The 24,490-nt window shown below is 43.8% G+C and overlaps 1 protein-coding gene and 1 long non-coding RNA gene across 8 annotated transcripts in view; one reads left to right on the forward strand and one right to left on the reverse strand.

Annotated features, from left to right (window-relative positions):
* Nucleotides 1-19,962, forward strand: part of CAB39 (calcium binding protein 39) — an 88,132-nt gene extending 68,170 nt beyond the window's left edge. For 6 of the 7 annotated variants that reach the window (XM_082464768.1, XM_082464762.1, XM_082464764.1 and 3 more), the window contains 5 exons: nucleotides 2,772-2,940; nucleotides 10,385-10,444; nucleotides 13,990-14,055; nucleotides 16,632-16,775; nucleotides 17,401-19,962. In XM_082464768.1, the coding sequence (XP_082320894.1) occupies nucleotides 2,772-2,940; nucleotides 10,385-10,444; nucleotides 13,990-14,055; nucleotides 16,632-16,775; nucleotides 17,401-17,589 (628 nt within the window). In that variant the 3' untranslated portion in view covers nucleotides 17,590-19,962. The remainder of the gene's footprint in view (nucleotides 1-2,771; nucleotides 2,941-10,384; nucleotides 10,445-13,989; nucleotides 14,056-16,631; nucleotides 16,776-17,400) is intronic. The other variant, XM_082464767.1, reaches the window with a different exon arrangement.
* Nucleotides 19,607-21,405, reverse strand: LOC309662292. Its single transcript, XR_014264618.1, has 2 exons — nucleotides 20,966-21,405; nucleotides 19,607-20,735 (listed from the first exon to the last, which is right to left on the reverse strand). It is a non-coding gene; the product is annotated as an uncharacterized lncRNA (long non-coding RNA).
* Nucleotides 21,406-24,490: the final 3,085 nt, after the last annotated feature.

A 24,490-nucleotide genomic window follows, 5' to 3' on the forward strand; every position in this document is an offset into this window, starting at 1 on the left:
AGATGTCCCTTGCTCATTTTGTACAGATCCTGCCTCAGGCCCGGAAACAGCCATTTCTTCCACGGGCCCTGTTGAAACTACCTGTTTAAGATGTTTCTGCTTTTGGGGAATTCCCTGACAATCCAGTAGTTAGGACTCGGCACTTTCACTGCCCAGGGCCCAGGTTCAATCCCTGGTTGGGGAGCTAAGATACTGCAAGCCATGCAGCGTGGCCAAAAAAATAAAAAATAAAAAGATTTTTCTGCTTTTGTTGATTAATTAGTTTGGACTACTTTAACGCAATGTGATTATCCACTCAGGCTATAAGTGTTGACACTCTGATGTTAGACATTTGGGGGAGTTATGCTAACAATATTAGTGTGCAGTTGAAAATAATCCTGTTGCTAGTGTTAGTCTAAATCTGGAGCAGTCGTTTTTCCACTGGCGATTTAAATGTTAATGTGCTAACAGGTTGTACAGCGTAACTGTTTACCTTGTACTCACTGGTTTACGTTTAATCAGTTAAGACAAGCTTGACAAACTGCCATCAAAACCTGCCCAACTTGTTGTACCAAAGTGTCTTACCCTTGTCTTTCTAGTCTCCTGCCTGTTACAGATCAGCACAGATGAATTGTATGATCAGCCATGTTGTGTACAGACATTTTAATCACCTAAGAGCCAGTAAGCATTCTAGCTGCCATGCCATAAGTGATACAGAGGAACATGGTTTTGATCTTGTTGAGGATCTGTGATGAACATATGTACAACAGAAGGATAATACTACTAGATAACACTACTAGTGGATTTCAGGGGATAAAATGTGGGTTTAGTCAATAAGGCAAGAGTTGGTAACAGAGATGGACTTAGGATTGAGGTTCCGGATAGTTTCAAATTTGCATAGGCAGAAAAAAGAGTGAGTACAAGGGCAGGAATGAACACAGTGATTGACAACAGGAAGGAGATAGCCGGAATGTTTTATGGCATAGTGGGAGAGGAGTTGTACCAGAGGAGTAGCTATGATGTGGGGAAGCCTGGACATCAAAGCCCAGACGTTTGTCTATTTGATTAGCAAGAAGAAATCATTTTAAGCTCCTAAGCTGGAAAGGCTATTGATACACTAGTCGTCAGATAGATTTGTTAAGACTGAGCTTGAACAAAGGTGCTGGTTAGGGGTCACTTGACTGACTAGGTGTGACTTCATGCAGCACTGGGAATGGATAAAAGAAAATGAAACTGAGATATTGCAAAGAAGTATTTAAAAGGAGTGGTGGCATTGAGGATGGGAAGGTTGGGAGTAGGTGAAGAGGGAAAGGTTTAGAACTGTGCTGTTCAATACTGTACCTACTAACAACACGTAATTATTTAATTTTAAATTAATTTAAATTAAATGACATTTAAAATTCAGTCCCTCAGTCATACTAGCCAGATTTCAAGTGCTCAGTAGACAGCATAGTTATAGAACATTTCCATTATCAAAGAAAGTTCTGTTAAACCTGTTTTAGACCCAGGTATTCCATTATCAAAGAAAGTTCTGTTAAACCTGTTTTAGACCCAGGTATCTGAAGCAAAATAGTGATGCCATATTAGACTTGTAGAGTTTATGGTAGGCCTTTAAGTGAAGTTGTCCAGAAGCAACAGAAAATGCCTAACTACAGCCCAGGGTAGATCTGAGCTGGGGCAATGTAGGAGCCATGGAGGGAACCATGAGACCGTAGGAGCGTTCACTAGCAGGCCAGAGGCAACAGAGGAAAGACCTCAGCCAGGCAAGAAACAGAAACAGAGGAGGTAGAAGGGAGAGCTGGGAGAATTTTTCTTTTTTTAAAGAGAGAGATGCAAAGATCTGCATTGTCAGGAAATTAAATAGCAGAATTTATGAGAAAAGACCATTTGTTTTAGCAAAGCAGAGGCCTTTACTAGTAAAACGTTAGGAAATGGATTCGATGGCAGGAAACTAGAGGCACTGAGTGGGGGAGGAGATTAAGCCTGTGTGTGCAGCTTGAAAGGGGGTGGAGGAACAGAGTGGTGTGTTTGAGCAGAATGGCAGAGTCCAGTCCGAGAGGTTTGATGTACATCAGAACGGAAGAGTCTGCTGGGCTGAGAGGAAGACAAGGTTCTCTTTCTGATCACGGGGAAGGAAGAGAAGAGAGACATTGAGATGGGTGTAGAGGAAGGCTGTGCGGAAAGCTGGTGAGGGGTGCCGTGGCGTCCCCTGTGTCCGCTGCAGGAGCCCTCGGGCATCCCTGACTAGGCACTCGGTGACATCCTCTGTCGCATTTATGTGTTGCTGCCAACGGTCTTGAGAGTACTATTTTGAGTACTGAATTGAAACAATGAAGTATAAATGCTGTTTATTTGATAGACCCATGTAGATACTATGAATTTTAGGAAACTATTTTGCTTATTTCATATTGTTTTTTGATTCAGCTTTTGGTTTTTCTGAATTGATGAGAGCACCACATGTAAAACTTAAACCCTATTTGGAGGTGTGACCCTGTAGGCGTCTCTTCAAGTCTTTTAGCTTAAGTAATGAGCTTTTGTTCTCATGATCGCTCTCACGGCTGTTATTTTTCTTTGGGTTGAAGCAGTCACCACCAACTAATGTGTATGTGCCCTCTAGACTAAATCCCTCCGAGCACATATTCTACTCTGAGAGAGATGCATTTCGTAACCTGCTCTGTCACTTAATTAGGACATGTCTGAAACTTCCTGTTCTAAAAATTGGAACTGTTAGAGTTTTTAAAAGAACAGTGATGGGGGAAAAAAGCAGTCATGTTTGTCTTTTCTTTTTGCAGGTATGAGTCTCCAGAAATAGCTCTAAATTGTGGAATAATGTTAAGAGAATGCATCAGACATGAACCACTTGCAAAAATCATTTTGTGGTCAGAACAGTTTTATGATTTCTTCAGATATGTCGAAATGTCAACATTTGATATAGCTTCAGATGCATTTGCCACATTCAAGGTAACATAAAAACTATAGAATTCTAAATATACATACAAGTGAGATTAACAGGTGTGCTGTCCTTCCTAAACCTTCTCTACCCTCCAAGTCTATACATGGCTGCCCTCTAGCGGGAAGAGAGAAGATATATTTAAATGTGTATTGTGACTCAGGTATACGCAGTAGAGTCACAGCTTAAAAAGGGTAGAAAAGTTAGATTCTAAAGTCTGTCTAAAAGGCAAAAAGTCCTGTACGGTCAAAAGTACACTTTTCTGTTAAATTACCCATCAAGTACGGTATATAGATATGCGGTACATGTGAAAATCAGATTTTTCTCCTGTGTTGGAACATACTGCAGCAGTTTCTTTGATTCAGCATCAGACAAAAGTAGTTGGCTTCTGTTCAGGGCCGTTGTTAATTTGCAGTATACTAGAACCACACTCAGGACAGAGATTTCCCTATTGTGGACAGGCCCAAGGGCACAGTGGACTTCTGTCTCCCATCTCCTGCTCAGGCCAGAGCTTGTTTATTAAACACAAGGGGTGGGGGGTGCAGAATCACCAGTGCTCCTCCTCCCCCCGCCCCCCCCCCCCCGCCTACCTTGTCTCCCTGTTGTGTGTTTGTGTAAATTAAATACACAGATGATATGATACCACTGTACAACATGCACATTTTTGTTCTGAATTGCAAAGTTCTGTGCTGTTTAAGGTATGTAGATAAAGCAGTAATGTTTATTAGTGTTTTTCACAATGAGAGCAAGCCTTTATACGTTATATTCCCTTATGTAAAATGTCTGACCTCATAAGTGAATATTTAGAACTGTAATTTTAATATAATCAGAATTTATTATACTAACCTGCAGACTGTTGTGCTCAGAAACCATGAACACTGTTACGGTGAGAAGTGGCCACTGTTTTTGTGAAGGTTCACTTTTATGTATAAAGAGCCATTGAGATAATGAGCACATGTCTTGGTCTCTGAATAAAATTTGTCCCTCAGGGCGATTGAACACCCTCAAAATGGGATGAAAGCCTGGGAACCTGGCTATTAGGCTTTCACTTTGAATGAGAATAAGGTGAGAGGTGCCTAGGGATTCTTAGAGAGGATGTCAGAAGACCTCAGATATTTGTATGTTAATGTACAACGCAAAATGAAATGAATTTGAGATTATAACATAGAGTGGTAAATATGACATCTTAGGTATCACTGCACTTGGTGGGATGGGACTCATGACCTGGGATATATTGATGGAAGGGGACGCCCCATTCAAAAGTAGCAGACCTGTTATGAAGGGAGATGTAGCAGCACCATGTGTCAAGAAGGGATACTCCTGGGTGGGAAGAAAGCCAGAAGCCTGAGCCTGGGACACTCTGGGAGGAGGAGGGTGAGGGCAGAGGAGAGGAGCAGCAGTGGGGTGGGAGAATGCAGCCAGACCGCCTAACCAAGAAGAGGACACAGGTCACACGCTCCTGGCACAGTTGGCTCAGAGGTGAGAGAGATGGGCTGACTAACTCTGTGCCACAGATGTGAGTCCCTGGTTGGCCTTGCTGATAATTCCATCTCAGGATTGCTTCTTTGAATGAAATTCTCACCAAGAAGAAAACGGTGGTAATGGAATCACTGCGGGTAAAGCAACCCTGTCGGGTCGTGGTAGCCAGAGAGGGAAGGATTGGGCAGAGTCAGGCAGGTATTCCCTACCTGAAGAAGGGAAACTTTAAAACCATGCAGGATTCTAAGGCTGAGCTCTAGAAGAGAGAGCAGTGAGGAGCGAGCGTGGCTTCTGTATCTCAGCTGCTCCTGATGACACAGAAGGGGCGGAGCTAATTAAAGAGCCTCCTGAATGGAGAGCTCTCCAAGAAGCAGAGTTAAGTAGAGCCCAAAACTAAGACAATATAGGAGAGGCACAGACCTATCAAGGTACCACCCCACCCCTCCTTAAAAAGTCTGGTCGGCTCTGGTCTCACCTTCACACCAGAGGTGCTGACAAGAAGGAAAGGAGGACCGCTCCTCTTCTGGTTTGCTAATGTCTTCTTTGCAAAGAACATTTTTATAGCAGAAAAGAATAGATGGTTCGTGCTCTCCTTCGAGAATATAACCAGAGCTACCTTCCCAGAAAGTGCACTCTACACACAAAAACTTTGAAACAAACGCAGCTTATCCATAACCCTGGATTTAAAGTCCAAGGAACAGGTGCTGAGTCTTAAAAGGAAATTAAAACTACCTGCGTGAAATATGTCTAAGATTCATAGCTTGAATGAATGGGGTTCTGAGATAGTAAATCAGTGGCCAAATATTTGTTCGTGATTTTTTTTTTTTTTTGAGAAATTAAGGAGATGGGGAGGGACATCAGAAGGCCAACAAATATATTTCCAATTTTCCAGAGTAAAAGAAGGTAGATTCCCCAGAGAGGCTGGTGGAGCTCGATATTATACCTGTGTAAGGTACTAGAAAGTATTGCTAAAGAGATGATTTCTGAGCATTTTGGAAAGGAAACCGTGTACCCACAGCCAGCATGGATTCCCTAAGAGTAAGTTCAGTCATACTAATCTCATAGACGCCAGTAGATCAGGGGGCTAAGGGCGTGGCTGCCTGGATTCAGTTCCCAGCTCTGCTGCTCGTGTAACCTCAGTCTTTTCATCTGTCAAAATGTAGGTAATCCTAGTATGTCAGGGTTATTGTGTCTTCACATAGTATGTGTGCAGTGAACAGTAGCTATTAGAATTATTCCTTTATGACAATGTGGATATATTAGATGTTGAATAATTGTACAGGTCTGTTTTCATGGAAACAATGAAAAGGTAGGAGCTAGATGGGGTTTCAGGGTAGCAATTCATAATTAATTGAACGCCATATCCATAAGGAGCCAGAAAATGGATTGCCACCCTCCTGGAGCAAAATTTTTAGTGGATTTGTCTTTACGCAGCACAGCTGAACATTTTTATTAAAGACTTAAAGGGTGATAACAAATGTATACCATGAAGGGATAGAAGGCAGATAACAGAGATCCTGAAATAAGGCCTCATAAAGATCCAGAGAGGCCAGAAGATAACAGGCTGAAGTTAAATACAGATGAACTGGGCTTCCCTGGTGGCGCAGTGGTTGAGAATCTGCCTGCCAATGCAGGGGACACGGGTTCGAGCCCTGGTCTGGGAAGATCCCACATGCCGTGGAGCAACTGGGCCCATGAGCCACAACTACTGAGCCTGTGCGTCTGGAGCCTCTGCTCCGCAACAAGAGAGGCCGCGATAGTGAGAGGCCCGCGCACCGCGATGAAGAGTGGCCCCCACTCGCCGCAACTGGAGAAAGCCCTCACACAGAAACGAAGACCCAACACAGCCAAAAATAAACATAATAAATAAATAATAAATTAAAAAATTTGAAAAAAAAATACAGATGAACTGAGGTCTTCCTCCTGAGGACTCAGCTCTGTCAATATGAGGTGTGGGAGTAAGGCATAATAATAATAGGTAATGCTAGGTGTAATCGTTACAGAGTGTAATAATGACTAAAAGGCAGGTAACGTCATATCATACTCAACCCTATGAAGGAGATATTGTTATTATCTCGTTTACAGATCAGGAAACTGAAGCCTAGAAATGTTGGGGGAAGTCAGACCATAAATGGGGAAGCCAGAATTTGAACCCAGGCAGTCTGACTAGAGAGCCCACCCTGAGTAAACAAAATTCTGAGTACGTCCCGTAAAATTAAACAGCATGATGCTGCTGCCCTGCCCCTAAGCTACCTGTGACCACATAACGCGTGACCTGAAGAGCTGTCGATGGTCTCACCCCACTATAAGCTTATAAGGTAACAACACATAAATGTGTTCCATTCCAGGCGCTACACTTTAAGAGGCACATAGACAAATAGATGACTTTCAGAAGACAGTAGATGGTGAGGGGGACTGAGAACCTGTCATTCGAGGAGTGGTTAAAGGAACTGGACGTATTTAGCCTGAAGAAGAGGAGACTCGGTAGGGACTTGCGTGAGAGCACCGCTTGTATTTAAAGTGGGTCCTAGAGAAAATGTACTAAACCTAGTTCTGTTGACTCTGACAGTTTTCTGGAAATAACCTGGGGATAGGTTTTGACTCTAGCACAGGAGGAACTTTCTAACTTTCAGAGCTCCAAAGGTGAACCAAACAGTTGGAAGAACTGAGTCTCTTGTCCTTGGACATAGACAGTCATCAAGTACGAAATTGGGCCACATGACTTGCCAAGCCTCTGTGAAAATAGCCCCCGGTGAGCAGCATTTCTTCAGGGATTCCAGGGCTGTCTTTGTGACATGATGTTTGGGACCCAAACTCACATAACTTTTAGGAATCTTTTTAATTCAGCCCACCCTAAAAGTTGGCTGCTCAATCTGCTGGACTTGGGAGATGATCCCTGACCTTTCTCCAGGTAATACCAGGGTCTTGACTATACTGGAATTTAATAGGTTGGGAAGTCAGAAATCATGTTCTTTCTGTCCCCCTGCTGGCTGGCCCAGCAGCTCTGCTGATCGGGGACCGCGTGCACCCTGTCCGCTCTGCAGGTCGCTTACCAGATGCTGGCTGCATGACCACTTGCCTTCGTTTTCTGGTCTGTCGGTTTCTGTCCCCCAGCCTGGTTTGAGCTCTCCAGAGCTCTCGGCTCTAGTTCCAAGGGTAAGGTCTTTTCCCATCTTTCAGGAGACAGAGGCTCTGCGCAAGCCCCCACTTCCTCTTTTCCCAGCTTAGTATCAGCCTTTTTACTCTGTGCCGGCTCCCAGCAATTGTGCCTTCCCTGCTAATGTTTTACTCTCCTTAAAGAAGGGCTGCTTTAGCAGCCTCAGCACCCCTTTCCAGTCTCTCCTACCCCAAGGCCATGGAGATGTGATTCCTAGATTGGCAGTGGTTTCCTGAGCTTCCTGGTCTCTTTAAACCAGATGATAACAAGTAGAATCTCTGATGGGGAGATGTTTGAAGTTCCCCCTTGTCGTGTGTGGCCCAACTGTGAGCCCCTTGCTGCTGCTGGAGATACAGCTTTCAAGGTAAATAGTCACCTTACTCAGACCTAAAGAAAAAAACTCTGGCGCAGCATATTTAGGGTCTTTGCTTTTCAGAGTAATATTTTCTACCTACCTGTTCCTAAGAAACCAACCCCAGTGGAGAGCCGTTGTCTCTGAGACCCCCTCCTTTGGCATTCTCTTTCGTCCTATCATGACAGAGCGGTGAGCCCCTGGCTCCCGGCTCTGTACTTCCTCACAGTGGCCTTCAGAAAGACCCAGCCACAAAAAAGTAGACGTGACCCTCAGTCTTGCATGGATCTAGCCACAGCAGTCCTTAAATTCACTTTTTCATTGTTCATTCAGTTCATTCCACAAGTCTCATGAGTGCCTGCTCGTGTCTTTAGGTCCTGAGGTTCAGCAGTGATCTCTTTTTTTTTTTTCTGGCCACACTGCATGGCTTGTGGGATCTTAGTTCCCTGACCAGGGCCCCCTGCAGTGGAAGTGCAGAGTCCTAACCACTGGACTGCCAGGGAATTCCCAGTTCAGCAGTGATCTGTCCAGACAAACGCCTGCCCTTGAGGCTCCTAACTCAGGAGAGACCGTCATAGACCACACAGTAGCGTGTTAGAGGCGGGACACACTCTTTAACAGGCATGCTTGTTAAAGCATTCTTTAACAAGAATGCTTTAACAAGCATTCATGAGAACTTTAAGGGATACATTCCCTTAAAGTTCTCATGTTCCTTTCTCCCTCACGTCTGACCCCATGGACCAACAGATAATATGAATTCTTCTAGCCCTGCCATCTCCTCCTTCCCATATGGGGAAGCCTCGTAGCATTTCTTTCCAGATTCTTGAAGGTACTCAAACTCCAGGTTTTCTAATTTTGTCTGTTTAACCCCCAAGGGGGATTTGGGAAAAATTGGGTAGACCTTCCATGGGCATAGGACACATACCCCATCCAGCAGTTTGAACACCTGTAAGTCTTTGGGGTGGAGTTAGAAGCCTTCTTAAAAGCATACTTCAAAGATTGCTTAATGTGCTGTTTTCCCAAACATGTTCCCTGATTCTGTTGGTTCATTCATTTATTTATTAAATATTAAGCTCTTACTATGTGCTGGATACTGCATAGGTGCTGAGGATTCAGAGGTTAGTAAAAATAGACATGACCCTTGTATTTATAGACTTCACAGCCTATCATGAGAGAGACATTAATAAAATAATGCCACAGATGTCAGGTCATAACTGTGACCATGCTTTGGTGCCAGTGACCAGTCAGGAAGGGTTCCCCATGGAGGCGATGTTTGAGTCGAGGTCCAAAGGTTGGAAGTAACTAGGCCAGGGGAAAGCCTGTGCAAAGGAGGCCTTTCAGGGAAGGGTGCTAGCAAGCAGGCAGCAGAAGAGCTCCCTGCGAAATCTCTTGAAACCTGGTGGATCCCCATGAGGGAGCCAGAGCTGTAGCTCTTGCCTCATTCGTTGACCATGGAGCATTCCTTAGAGCATTTCTCAGAACATACTTCAGGAAACACTAGTTCATTGTAACCTGGGTAAGTCAAAGATAAACAGCAAAGAAAACAAGTTAAAGGAAAGTTGGTTTGGAGAAAGGGGATTATTGGTAGTGACCTCTCCAGTGGGCAGCTCTAAAGGAATTTAATTCATTAATTCACCAAAGATGAATTGGCTGTTCCTGCTGTCACATGTTTCCATTCTTGTTCCCACCTGGTGAGACCAAGGCTAGTTCATTGCTTAACTTCTATGTCCTTGAAGGCAAGGACCATATCTTTTTTCCCTTGTAGCCCCAGCACCTAGAACTTTATCTGGCACATAGTAGATGTTTTCTGAATGAATGATCCTTGAGTTGTTTCCAGGGAAATTCATGGGGTGAGGCATAAGCTCTATTTCATAAGGGTGCACAATTGGACTCTAGGTCATACTAACTTTTGGTGCTACATGTTTGCATCATTAGTCTGCTTACTTAGGAGCTAATGTTTATAATATGATGGGGCTTTTAAAAAAAATTCTACCTCTGAAAAAAGATTGCATTCAATATGAAACTGAATGTAACTGAATTTAGGAGGAAGAAGATGGAACCTCCAGTACTTTTTCTAATAAAAGAAATGTCTTCTTTCTCCACCAGGAGCAGTATACTATTTGACATTTTATCACAACCGTTTACTTTTATTTCATTTCAACTCTTGATTCCCTTTCTTTGAGTTTTTATCTCCATTGCCTTATAATTTTTTTTTTAATTTTTCCTTCTAAGAGCTGTAGACCTGTGACACTCATAATCATTACAATCACAATTTGATTATTAATGATTTTATTTGCTCTTACATAGAATCAACATTTTCAGTACAATTCATGCTCAAATGTTTTTAAGTATAGTAATTTTTAACAACAGTTTTTATCAGGTAAAATGGCGTGGAATGTTTAGGATTCTCTTTTCTAAAAGAACTTGAATGCCAAACAACTGTAAAAAGTGTATTTTCTTTTTCTAGGATTTACTTACAAGACATAAATTGCTCAGCGCAGAATTTTTGGAACAACATTATGATAGAGTAAGTACATGAAACACTATCTTAAAATAGCACATTGTAAGTTTTGTTACCAGAAATTAAAGATTTTAATTAGATTTTGTACCAAAGTATTTATTTTGGAAATACAATGTTTTTAATTGGTACTGTAATCATTTCTCTACTAAAATGAGGTATAGAGCGTTACGTGGTCAGAAACAGAATTTTATCTTTTTGACGACACACTGCCCTTTGCATCTTTTTTCGCTTTAGAAGAGGAAAATAAAGCACTTTGCTGCTGAATGATAATATACAGTTAAGATAAAAAGAAAATTACTGTCTGACTTCTTATCTTCCCCTTACTTTCCGTTAGTTGCTCACATTCCTGCTGCTTACAAATAGAGAGAAAGGGGGACAGCAGTGGGTAGATGGGCAGAACTCTAGCCTAGAGGACGCAGCAGCCAGTTCTGCCCTTGCTCTGCTGCTGACTCCTTGTGACCAAGACCAAGGCCCACTGGGGGACTCAGAAGTCCGTCCTTATTTGTAAAATGAGGACATTGGATTAGCCCAGCCTTAAGGCCCCCTCCAGATTGAGCTAGTAGTAGAACCCCCAGAGGTTTGTGAATATTGCTGGGTGCTCTGATAACCTGGTTGCCCTTGATCACCACAGCAGTAGCGTCATGTGTTCTCTCCCACCACGTGTCAGCTCTGCTCTCCACGATTCCCACGAGCGCTTCCTTATGCCGTACTAGTTTACTGTAGGCATTGTCCAAGATCTCATAAGTGCTCCTGGAGAAGTGATGATAATAACAATCCACTTAAAATTTCTATCTCTCCCTCAAGATTTGGCTTAGGTTTTCATTCTTCCACTAGTTGTTTGAATTTTTAAAATCCTAGGTATTGTTAATACTTCATTGTTCACTGTGCCATTGAACTAAATTAGAAGATTCTTGGAGACAAAACCTATGCTTTCTAATTCTCTTGTGTTCCTTTTCCCGTCTTTCCCTCCCACTCCCAGTAACATCATAACACAGTGCTGAGTAGATAGTAATTCCCTCATAAATAGCCTCATCAATGGCTTAAACATAGCTAGTCATTTTTTTTTTCTGCCCGTGTACATTGGGATGTGGGTGTGGTTTTTTTTCCTGTGCATTTGTTGGTTTAAATCGGAAGCACAGTCATTTTGTTGGTGCCTTTTACATTAGTTAGAAGCGTGGGCTTTGGCACCAGGCTGTGTGGAGTTTGGCTTCAAGTCCCAGCTCCACCGTGTGCTTCCAGCTCTTGGGCAGCAGCCTTCATTCACCCTCTGTGCCTTTAGGACCTTCAGCTCTAAAAGAAGGCTCATAATAGCACCTTCTTACTACTGGGTTGCTGTGAGGATTAGATAAGAATGTGTGTGTCAAATGCAAGACACAGTGCCTGGAACACAGTAAGCATTTAATAAACATTAGCATTATTATTTCTATTACCACATGGTCTCCCAGGTTTTTTCTTAGTTAAACATATGAGTATCTTGATTTAAAACCTACCAAAGATAAAAACTAATTTCCCAGAAATTTACTACCGGCAATGATGTCACTTTAATTTTGCGATAAAATATTTTCCTATATGTTATTAATGGGTGACATTGGTTAACAGGAGTTGAGCAAATTTATGTGCGGCAGCTGACAGAAATGTGCATGCTGTGCAGTCAGATCCAAGGAGGAGAAGGAGAGTGGGGAGATGCAGGCAATTTAAATTAAGCGGAGGTGGAGTTACTGTGCAAAATCACACGCTCTAAAGTCTGTACACTTGACTCTGAGCTTTCTAATAATTAAAGCATAGAGGGAAACAAAACCAAGGAAAAGCTCACAGTATCTGTAAAGCTTGTTCAAAAGAAACAGCCTTTTCTAGCACTGGGACCTGGAACAAATTTCTCCCATTGACATTCTTAGACGGGGATTGAATTACAGTGTCATGTAGCGGACGCAGTCACCGAGCGTGCCTCTGCAGTAAATAAAATGCTGAACTGAAGTGCGCTCACGGAGAGCAAATCTTTGAGGAGCCCAAACAGTGCCTGTCCTCTGTCTGTCTGAGTCGTTTATTGCCGGCCCAGGGATAAAATCTAACCAGGCAGTTCTCCTTGAGAATAATTTCTTGCAACCAAGCTTACCCTAAAAATTATGAGGCAGAAAATCTTAATTTGCATTTTCTGTCGAGAACTTGAGGTGTTGCTGTTTCTGCATTGTTGATTAAAGGCAGACCCAACTGTTTGATCATTGGCTTGACGATCATTTGAGAGAAGGTAGGGTTAACAACCATCTCTGAAGAGAGAAGTTTTAGTTGCTTGCATACTAAATAGATGGCCATCCCACCTCTGCCTAGAGATAAGCAAAAGGATGAATGCATAGGCAGTTCTGGTTAGCTCTAAACCAAGGGCTGGAAAACCTTTTCTCTAAAGGGCCACCCAGATAGTAAATATTTGAGGCTTCATAGCCATGGAGTCTCTGTCAGCTCTCCTGTCTGTTCTACTGCAAAAGCAGCCATAAAGAGTTCATAAACTAAATTTATTTACCTTACACAAACGAGCATGGCTGCGTTCCAGTAAAACTTGTATAAAAACAGACAGTGGGTTGGATTTAGCCCATGAGCTATAGTTTGCCAACCCCTGCTCTGAACCACAGACGAATGGCTGATGAGAACCCATCATAAAGCAAAGGTAGAGACAGTTCTAGCACGGACAGATTACAAAGCGGGCATCCTCTACCACCCACCACAACCAAGGAAAGGTCTCAGTAAAGCACTGATACCCAACAGAGTCATACTGGTACTGCACAAGTTTGGAACTTTTAAAACCTGTCCATAGTTAAAGAGCTAACTGGCCTTCTCTTCTGACTTTTGGGAAGTGTGGCCCTAGCCCTTGTGTGCCCCTCGCTTCTATTTCCCACCTCCCCGCTTTCCTCTGCTTTTCTGCTCCTTACCATTCCAGGGACACTGTTCTTGTTAGGGGGCCCTTCGCTCATGCTGTGTTCTTCCCTTTTTATCCCCCAAGAGTATCTCTTCTCCCCATTTCTGAACGAAATCTCTCCCATTACTCAAGTTTGAGCTCAAGTCCTACCTTCTTTGGGACACCTACCTATCTAAAAGTGCTGATTTTCTCCTCTCTTCTATTTTTAATTATTTTCTCTTCTTGCTTTGAAAGAACAGGCAACTTTTCTCTTTGTGCTTGTGCTTTGGACTAGTTGAGTTGTTAAAAATAGGAATTTTCTAATCTAACACCAGGAAATGAGAGCTGACTCAACAGTGAGAAAACAGTGGGGGGAAAGGGAGTTATGTTGTGTGCATATGGAGTTTGGACAGAAGAGGACCAGATTTAAGCTATATGCGCACCTGGCTAGAGCTGGGAGGGGGCCGGGAGCCTTCTTCATGGAGGTAACCAGTGGGTATCACGTTGAGGATGGGTGTGAAGCAGACAGCAGACAGCAGACAGGAGGGGCTGAGCTTGGGCAGCGATTGGCCTTTGTGCTGTTAGAAGTTTGTACTCAGGCTTTTTAATGTTATCTACTGGTCTTTAAAAAAATAACTCTGATACGTGTTTTCCTGTCTTTTAGTTCTTCAGTGAATATGAGAAGTTACTTCATTCAGAAAATTATGTGACAAAAAGACAGTCACTCAAGGTATGACAGATTATTGAAGTAGTTCATTTCTCTCCACCCCTTATTTGAAATGTGTGTTTGGGGAAAGGGAGATATGGTGCTATGGGTTCTAGACCTTTGCAGGGAAAATGCATTTGCCCACGGTCAAGATTTTTGTGGAAAGGAGCGGGCAGGGTTCAGCAGTGGTTCACGCGGGGCAGCTGCCCCTGCTCACCTCCTCATGTGTTAGAGATACCAAAATGGAACATACAGAATTTTGAAGAGGATTTAATCACTTAGTTAATGAGGTATTTTAGATTTTGGATCCTACTGTTAAAACTTAGAATCGTATCACCGAATTGAAGGCGCTGCAGGTGTTTTGTTCCCCAGAATGCTGCCCAGATGGCACAAGCTTGCTGTGTGAGGGGAGGGGGGTGGCCGTGGGCAGTGACACTGTGAACCGCAGACGAGTTTGGCTGCTTTGTATCAAAATAGGATGTGGACAATTCCATTTGAAACTTAAATAAAAATTTAAAACTCTAGAACAGGGTTTGGCAAACTACCAAATCCAGCCCACTGTGTATTTTTGTAAATAAAGTTTTATTGGAACACAGATGCATTCTTTTATTTACATATTGTCTGTGGCTGTTTCGGCTACAACAGCAGATTTGAATCGTTGCCCCAGAGACACTGTATGGCTAGCAAAGGAATGGATATGAAGCAAGTCTTTCATTCCTACAGTTTCTCATGAACACATGGAGAAATTTTGAGGACCAGTGGTACTCTAAAAATGTACTTTAATTTGTACTCTCTTTTTTACTGCCACGTTGGCATTTATTTATCTCTATATTTATTTTACCAGCAAATTTGTATTCCCTGTACCAAGCTTCAATTTATTTGTTTGTTTGTTTTTGTTTGTTTATTTTTGGCCCCGCTCCATGGCTTATGGGATCTTAATTCTAAGACCAGGGAATGAACCCTGGCCCTCGGCAGTGAGAGTGTGGAGTCCTAACTACTGGACCTCCAGGGAATTCCCCCAATTTTTTATTTTATGTCCAAAGAAATTCTTTAAATTACTGGTCATCCTTCTCTAGATAATCACATTGAAATGAGTCATTTTCAGTATTTCTTTGGTTTCTGTGACAGAAAATGAATACCCAATAAGTCTATACATACTTAATACTACCTTTTGAGCCTCCATAAGAGTAAATACTGGGCTTCTTACTTTGAAAGTTGTATATTTTGTGATTCAGATTTGATGTGAAACCTATCTGAGCTTTTGAATTCTTCCTCTAAATTCTTTATAAATCCTAAGTAGAATAGATTTGTTTTCCTGCACATCAGGTTATTTTTGATTTACTATGATGACATGTTATTTATCTAGAGATCAGTTATCTGGAAACTTCAAGTATCTAGAACATAGCCAGGAACCCAGAAAGGAATTAATAACAGCAAGTAAATCATGGCAAAGTAGCTCTATCCATGCATTTTCCTTCCCTTAGACCTCACTCCATGTCTCTTATTAGACTCGGGTCCAACGTGCTTTGCATGTATTCATGCTTTTATTTCTCACTATACTCTCATAAGATATAGGTACCATTATCCACTCCCATTGTACAGATGATAAAACTGAGGCACAGAGAAGTTAAATAACATTCTCAAGGTTATAGAACTCACAGGGAGCAGGGAGTCAGGACTGGAACCCAGGCAGGCTGGTGCCAGGGGCCAGGCTCTCCACTGTTCTGCTTCTGCCTGTGTCCACAAGGACTGCGGCTTGGTCCCTGTCCCCAGGCAGGTTATACCACCTGCACACTCGTCCTTGACTAGAAGTTGGCACACTGACAGCATGAAGAGGTGACTGCTGGCTTCAGAAAAAGAGAAATCTAGAACAAGCAGGGACGATTTTAAAATTAAGGGCTGATACGGTGTAGTCAGCTCCATAGAACTCAGGAAGCACAGACTTAGCTGAAGGCACGGACTTTTTTTTAGCTTAATTAATGTCATTTTTAGTGATGTTGAGGAGTCACTAAGAAAAGCTTAGCGCATCTTCAGGATACCTTGCTTAAGAAGGAACAGAAAAGTACTTGTTTTTATAAACCTTTCTGAATCAGATAAGATAAAATGATAAGTTTGGTGTGTTTAGGGGTAAGTATGTGGAAAACTTTGTACATGAAACCCTTTGTCCTGTAAAGTTCGGATAAATAAAATAAAAAATAGTAAAATTATTTTTAAATTAAGCTAAGGTATATAGTTATTCAGTAACTTATCATCTGACCAGTTTCCTTGATAGTTTCTTTTTACTGAGATAACACAAATGCATGTTTAAAGAATAGGTTCTGACAGGCTCAGATTCTGGGCCAAATGTGACTTGAATGTCCTCTTCAGAGAGCAGTGTCAGACTCACCACAGGTTTAAACCCCAGAAGAAAAGGTAGGTGTTCAAGTAACAAATAGGAGGCACTCGTTAGCTTTTAGGTCATAATTCAGTTCATCAGTCTGTTGAGTGCCTACTAATATTCTGTGCTTAATAATGATGATTATTTAATGAATTGTTTTTAAAACTTTGGTTTTACTTCAAATCTTAAATGATAATGGAAGAGTAATTGTTTGTCTTCTCAGCTTCTCGGTGAGCTACTATTAGACAGACACAACTTCACAATTATGACAAAATACATCAGTAAACCTGAGAACCTCAAGTTAATGATGAACCTTCTACGAGACAAAAGCCGTAACATCCAGTTTGAGGCCTTCCACGTTTTTAAGGTAGAGTACTAAAAGCATAAACACTAGTTGTTCATCCCATTTCATTTACAAATTACTGAAGTTTTATTCGGTTCATTTTGGTAATCTCAGTGACACAGCTCAGTTCCGTCAGTTTTCATAGTTGTGTGGTACAACATTTAAACAAAAATAGACCCAGAAACAGGGTATATACCATTTGCCTTTGGGAACAAGAAAAGTTTATTTGTAGAGGGGTGTCATTTATCTTTGGCATAGAAGATTATTAATCACAAATAAAGGGTAATCCATTTCTTAATGCTTTCCACGGAGCTTTTTTTCTTAAAATCCATTCTGACCTCCTCTGCCCAGAAATAACTCCTGCTCATTTTATTCTAAAATCAAAGTCTATATTTAATACCAACTGCTGAGTTTCAGAGCATGAGTGAATATGTCAATCCTTTTTGTGCTAAAACATGTAATTCTCCCCCTTTTTTAAATTGTAAAATAAGGTCTTCCAAAGCGAACACCTCTGAATTAATAATCCTGGCTTCACCACAGGCCCCAGGGAAGCATTGGATGTGTATAGCATGTGCTCTGCTAACTGCGGCATAGATGTCTCCGTGTCTTGTTCTTTCCCTGTGGCTGATGTTGATTTTTCTCTGTGCAGGTGTTTGTAGCCAATCCTAACAAGACGCAGCCCATCCTAGACATCCTCCTCAAGAACCAGACCAAACTTATAGAGTTCCTCAGCAAGTTCCAGAATGACAGGACCGAGGATGAACAGTTTAACGATGAGAAGACCTATTTAGTTAAACAGATCAGGGATTTGAAGAGACCAGCTCAGCAAGAAGCCTAATTTCCAATAAACATCTAAAATATTAAATCCAAATTCAGCATTTGCTGTTAGCTATTCAGCATCAGGCACTGTTATCGATTCATGAGGAACATTACTGCTAATCTGCTGTTAAGTGAACGGTTTTCATTTTACCTTGTTTTTTTTAGTCCAAGTTGGAGAACGTAGCTGCTGCTTTCTTGCACACTAGAGCACACGTGGACTTTTTCTTGATCTTTGTGTCATTTCAGAATTCAAAGACTCCGTTTGCTGTAGAAGTTCTGAACATGGCTAGGTTCATGAAGGCAAATGCATAGATGATAGTGTGTGTTAGGGGAAGAGGGCACTGATATTATCAGAGCAAACCTGCTTGTTTGCATTTATCTTTGTTAAAGATCTGGGTGTGGATTCTTGGTAAGATTATATGCCTTCACTAATGGAAGACTGTGCAGAGCTTTATTTGAAATCATAGGGGAACTATATCCAAGATGTGAGATTCTTGGGTGGATAAAGTTGACACACGAATAAATTGATACTGAAACTTAGCTTCTCAAAATTGTGAAGCTTCGTAAGGTCATAAGGAAAATGTATATATGCTTTTCACAGCTTTCTAGAATTTTTTGACATTTGATTTTCTTGAGACTTGTAAACCTGGATATGTTGAAGGGTATTTGTTAATTTTACTTTTTGAAGGTATTTTAAAACAGTAGAGCTAGCAACGACACCTCGCATTTCATTTCAACAATGCTTAAAGTTTTCTTTTGTATATAATTCTTAGAATGCTCATTTCTTTTAAATGATTTAATTTGTACAGCAGAGGAATGTTATTGTATTAGTATGTAACTATTACCTAATATTGAGTTTTTGCAAAAAATGAATGCTCATATGTAATTGAAATACTTAAGATCACCTGAAAATGCTGATTTAACATTTAAGTATCACAGCATTAAAAGAAAAAGTAAACCAATCCTTTGTATTCAGTTATCCAATGGGGTGCCATCAGTAGGCTACAATACAGACCTGGAACTCAAGTCAGCTACACTTTGCTGCATAATATTGGCCTTATTCATTTAAAATGAGTCATGAGTTCTCCAGATCTATGAATGATACCGATTATGCTAAATTAACGCTGATTCTTTGTGTGTGTGGGAGACCTCTGTAGAGCACCTTTTCTTTCTTAAAGTAATCCAGTACAATAGTTGTGAAACTGAATAATTAAAACTTTGGCTTCTCTTAGGAAAAGAAGAGTTCCTAGTCATAGGTGTCCTATGGGGAAATTTATTTTTTTTAATGTCCTGTTCCTTAATGCTGCAAATTATCAGTATTTATAAAGTAACTGATTTTGCACCACTTTTTTGTTACTGTGACCACGGCAGAACAATGTCTCCTAGAATATATCTATGTAAAGTTATTAGAATGGTATCTGTTCATCTTAGTGATATGAAGATCACAACTAACAACTTACAAATCAGAGTTTGCCAGTTCAAATTCAGCATGGCTGTAGCTGATTAAGAAATTTATATAATTCTTTGCTAGCCTCTCTTACTAATTGAATTATTTATCAGCCAGTAAAGTGAGACTCCCAATTGATGTTTCAGCAGGCTTTAAGATCTCCTTCTAGGAGCACCAGTTAGGAAAACAGCTCCAGAAAACATAGATGTATTTTATTCTATTTAATTGAAATGGCAGTCTACACTTATAATTGGTTTTCCTGAGGCTGTCTTTATCAAAATCTGTGTAAAATAATTCATGTTTTTCTATCGGAACTAGAGAAAGCAATCCAAGCTCCTTGAAATGAAAATATCCAAGACGTTTAGGAAGGCAGACTTGGCTGCGATGCATCATTCTGTTCTCGTGGTCCAGTGCTGGGTATCTGGATTTCGTGTGCAAACATTAATTACACCAAGTGGAAGAAAGGTTTCCTTGCCAAGCTGGTTCTTAGAACTTGAAACAACAGCTTCCACTTTGGCAGTGCTGTCATAGCACTAGAGCCTTTGTGTGGAAGAAAGGGGTGCAGCGTGTCAAAGAAAACACTGATGTGTTACTATCGCATTGGAATCTGGGGATAGTTAAGACTTTTGGTTTTTTGTTGTTTTTAAACAAAAATGTGAAAACATTCAAAGTTGAAAAGTTGCATTTGAAGTTATGATCATTTAATATATTCATATTACCAAAACTATTATACCGGAAATGGTTTCTTTTTGTGTTATAAAGGTTTCATTTTACATAAGTCAGTTACTCAATGTGATTTTTAACCCTTAAAAAAAGGTGGAGATGTATACAGTCGTTAACAATGCCATGGAAGCATTTCCTTTCTCTTGAGGAAAAGTAAATTTCTTATCAGATTATCTGGCTGGCCCTGTAATTTAAATTAAAATAAAATTTTGGAGAAACAGCCTTGTGGGTTTTTTGTTTTTATGATGTCTTATAGATAAATTCATTTGTGTCACTGTGAACACCACCATCAGGAGACACACTAGCACAGACTTTGTCACAAACTGTACCCAGGAACAGTCAATACACAAGCCTCTTAAGTCTTTTTTTTTCCTATTCTAGGTTTTATTTTTGTTGTCAGAAATGTGGTTTTCACTTAGGTCATAGCTCCCTGGCCCTTCCTTTCACAGTTAAGTATTATTAAGCCTTATACAAGCGTTGCTTCTTAGACCGTAGCATTTGGGGAGTAGATCCTGTCTCTGATTCTGTGATTATTAATACGCTAAGATAAAAGTGAGCACTTGGCAGGACTATTTATAAAGAGTGAAATTATATTTTCTTTCTTTTTTGGGGGGGGGGTGCTGTGTTGGGTCTTAGTTGCTGCCTTGAGGTGCGGGAGCTCAGCAGTGGCCCTGCGTGGGCTTAGCTGCCTAGCACACGTGGGAGCACGTGGGAGCTCAGTTCCCCCACCAGGGATTGAACCCGAGTCCCCTGCATTGGAAGGCGGATTCTCTACCATGGGACCACGGGCGAAGTCCCTTGAGTGAAACTACAATGAAGGTTGAAGGAACTATGGAAGCACAGTGTTAAACGGCACCTGCAAGGGGGTCTGTCCTCCAGGCCACCTGCTGAGACGTGGCACACAGCCCTGCCCTCGAGGTTTACTGTCACCCTTGTCAGCGGACGGGGTCTTCGTCCTCCCCGACGTGTTCTTGCCAAAAGCACTCATCTGAAATCTGAATAACAGCGTTTTGCTTGTTATCTCTTATAGGTAATTCAACCCACGTGTCCGTCGTGCTTCTCCAAAGACGACGGCGTGACCAGGCGACGCTGCCCCTCCTGAGGGTGAGCGTCACGCAGAAGGAAGGTCCACACCGAGGCCTGGATTCGGGCTCTCGCGCGAGTTCCGCTTCCTCCTTCAGCCCCCCGCCCCGCCCCCCGTCCCCACGCCCGCAGCCGAAGTTACCCGGCCTCTCCCTTCTTCATCCGTGAGGGTCAAACAGACCGTGGTGGCGAAGGCTCGCGGAGGGCGGCCGCACTCACGCGCTTGTTCTGGAAGCCGGAGCCGCCGGAGGCCGTGAGTCCCCGCGCCCAGCGCGCCCCGCAGAGGCCCCGAGGCGGGCCACCGGCCACTCCTGTGTCCACTCCACACCTCACGACCCTCCCGGCAGAGAGGTGAAGGCACGAAAGACGAGGTGAGACTCCCCCGCCTCAGTCTCAAAGTCCTCCCTCCCGCGGAGCGGCGACCCCACTTCCGGCGCCAGCGCGCACTTCCGGTCCCTCGCAGCCGCCGGGCACGCAGCCCCAGAGGGTTAACGCGACCAGAGCCTTCCAGCTTCTCGCAGGCACTACTGCCTCCCGGAGTTCACGCCTTCCGGGGCGCCGGCTGTGGCTGCGCGGGCCGCGCGGCCCTCGGGGGATGGCGCAGCCCGGGTCCCCGCGTGGCCGTCGGGCGGGGACCGCACCGGGTCTCGGCTCCCGTCCCCGCTGCGGCGGGAGGGTGCAGAGCGCGTGCACGGAAGTTCGATGTCCGCGCGCTGCCCGGGGACCCTCCCTCGGTTCCCAAGCGTGGCGAGCAGCGGTGTCTGCGCAGGAGGTCGTGTGCTCTGAGATTATGAAACACGTTTCTAGGTAGCCCTTCAGGAAGACAGGCACCAAGATTTGGGGGAAGGTTTCTGTTTTTCATCGTCCTCCGCAAGATGAGCTGCAGCCCGTGAGCATTCCTGTTTCTTGGCGATGACAGTTGTATCGCCTGCACACTCGCTGTTCCGTGCGAGCAGCACGCTTCCGCTCCGCTTTTCTGTAGCTGGGTCCTCTATTCGTTGGAGATTCAAGCGCGTGCGGAGGCGGCGGGCAGGGCCCAGGAAAGTTTCCTAAGAGGCGGCGGGCAGCCGGCTCCCTCTGCTTCCTCCCTGGCGGGCCTCCCTGCAAACCCCCTCCACGCCCCTCCTTGCAGCTCCCCACCTTACAGTCTCCCCCGTGTGCAGGAGGCGGCCACGGTCCCAGAGGCGCCGCTCCTAACCCGACAGCGCCCGGTCCTCCTGGGCTGAGGCCGCCCGGGACCAACTCCCTGGGGCTGAGTAGGTGGGGGCCGGTGGCGACCCCCATCACACGGACACACCAAGAGGACCTGGCAGGGCCTCACCCCAGTCCCTTGGCACCCCCTTCTGCTCTCCGGAAGCTGCTTGCTGTGGCCCCGGGCACCGGAAGTACAGCAGTTACCGTCCCCAGAAGCCGCCCTCACCCAGCGCCCGGCCCCTCGGCCGGGGTGTGTGCTCCCCAGCTGCACTCGGCTCGAAGCCGCCGCGTCCATGGTTTGCTGACACGCCTTTTATTGGAGGCTTTCCCTCCCCTGGCTCACGTCCCGCTCGGTATGGGGTTTCCTGGGATTGAGACCCAAGCAAATGACTAGCACTTGAACCCTGGTCCCAGGCTCTGCTTACAGGGAAACCCCACTGAGACGTGCTTGCTGTGTTCCTTCTAACCCCGGGGCATGAACTGCCACGCCCGCGGGCGGCCAGGTGAGGGGCCTGCCTCAAAAAACGAGGCCTGGGACGGCGGAGCAGTGCCGCCCGCCCTCGGGAAGCTCCCTTCCGGTCCCGCTCGCCTCGGTATTCGGGAGAGACCGTGGCCGGCACAGCGAGGCCGCTCAGGACCATCGCCGCTGCCGCCGGAGGGGGCGGCTGGACAGGGCACACCCACGGCCCCAAAATTGTTCTCCACGGTCGTCAAAACTGCTGGCAAAACGGAAACTCCCAATCCCCTCGTGCTCTGCCCCCTTCCAAATGAGTTTTTTCTTTTTTTAGAAAAGTATAGTATAACCCTACAAAATGATTGCACAGTTGGGAGTCGGGGCCAGAGTTAGGAAATATCCGGGTCTCAATTAGAGTTGAGATGGGTATCAGTGGGGAAGGGACTAGGGTGGAATCAACTCTGGGCCTCCTTCCCGTTTTCCTGCACTCAATGCTTTACTTTTAAAGATCCACTAGGTGACAGTAGAGCTCTTTGTTTTCAGCAGCTGCCAAGCCTGGGGCATGGGGCATCGAGAGAGCAAATCCAGCCTAACAAATGGGAAGGGACCCAGAGATCCTGTGGCAGTTGGGCGCCGGGCGGCCTCGGGCTTCCTGAGTGCCGTTTTGAGCAAACAGGAAGAGGTAGTCAAGCGAGGCTGTTAAAAAAAAAGAGGATGGGGCAGATGTGTGATAAAGATGTGAAGTGTGATAAGGATAGTAAAGTGTGAAGGGTAGGATTTACATGATGGGTATATGGTTGTTGTGTTAAGAAACGTTACTTTTTAGAAGCGTTTTAGTTTTACAGAAAAAAATTGCAAAGATAGTATGGAGAGTTCCCTTATACCCCGCACCTGGTTTCTCTATTATTAACATCTTAAATTAGTATGGGACATTTGTCACAATTAATGAACAAATACTTATGTGTTATTATCAACTAAAGTCCATACTTTATGCAGGTATCCTTCGTTTTCCCCTAATGTCTTTTTTTCTCTGCCAGGATCCCATCCAGGATCCCACATGACATTTAGTCATCATGTCCCCGGAGGCTCCTCTTGGCTGTGCAGTCTCTCAGACTTTCCTTGTTTTTGATGACAGTTTTGAGGAGCACTGGTCAGGCATTTTGTAGAATCTCCCATAGGTGGGATTTGTCTGATGTTTTCCCCATGATTCGAATGAGATTATAGGTTTCGGGGAGGAAGACAAGTGAAGTGCCATCCTCATCACAGCATATCAAGGATGCACAGTATCACCAGGACCTATTCCTGTCGATGCTGACCTTGATCTCCTGGCTGAGCTAGTGTTGTCAGGTTTCTCCAGTGCAAAGCTGCTCTTTCATCTTCCGTCTTTCAATTCTGTCCTCTTAGGAAGCAGTCGCTATAAGCAGCCCACACTCAAGGGGTGGGGGTTAGGCTCCATCTCCTTAGAAGCAAGTATCTACGTATATTTCTTGGAATTTTTCTGCATGGGAGCTTTGACTCTCCTCCCCCATTATATCGTTTTCCCCTGTAAAATCCTTTCAGTTTTCTGCCTGAAACGTGTTCTGCTTGAAACGTTTCATAATAAAACGAAACAAAATCACTGATCCAAAAAACTGGCTGAGGGTGGGGTGTGGTACACACCCAGCATGTGTGGCTGAACGCAAGGTGAAAGGCCACCCCGGTTTTCAGGATGTGAGGGGACAGCAGCACATGCAGCATCTTCACCGCTGCACGTGTGTGTCCAGCAGATGTACCAGGTCCAAACCAGAACTCATGCAGGCCTCCCACCCTCCAGGCTCAGGGCTCTGGTTGCTTAAATCAACAGTCATCCTTGATTCCTTGCCTTGTCTCCCACCATCTCCTCCCATCCAGTCGACAGCAAATCCTGTTTGTTCTGCCTCCAAATGCTTTGGTCTCAGGTTTCGAGTCAGATGTCCTTGCAACAATTATAACAAGACTTCTAAAATTATATAAGAAAGCTTTTTTTCCCTTCTTAGGAAA

The sequence above is a fragment of the Balaenoptera physalus genome, assembly GCF_965194825.1.
Source record: "Balaenoptera physalus genome assembly, chromosome: 6".
Lineage (NCBI taxonomy): Eukaryota > Metazoa > Chordata > Mammalia > Artiodactyla > Balaenopteridae > Balaenoptera > Balaenoptera physalus.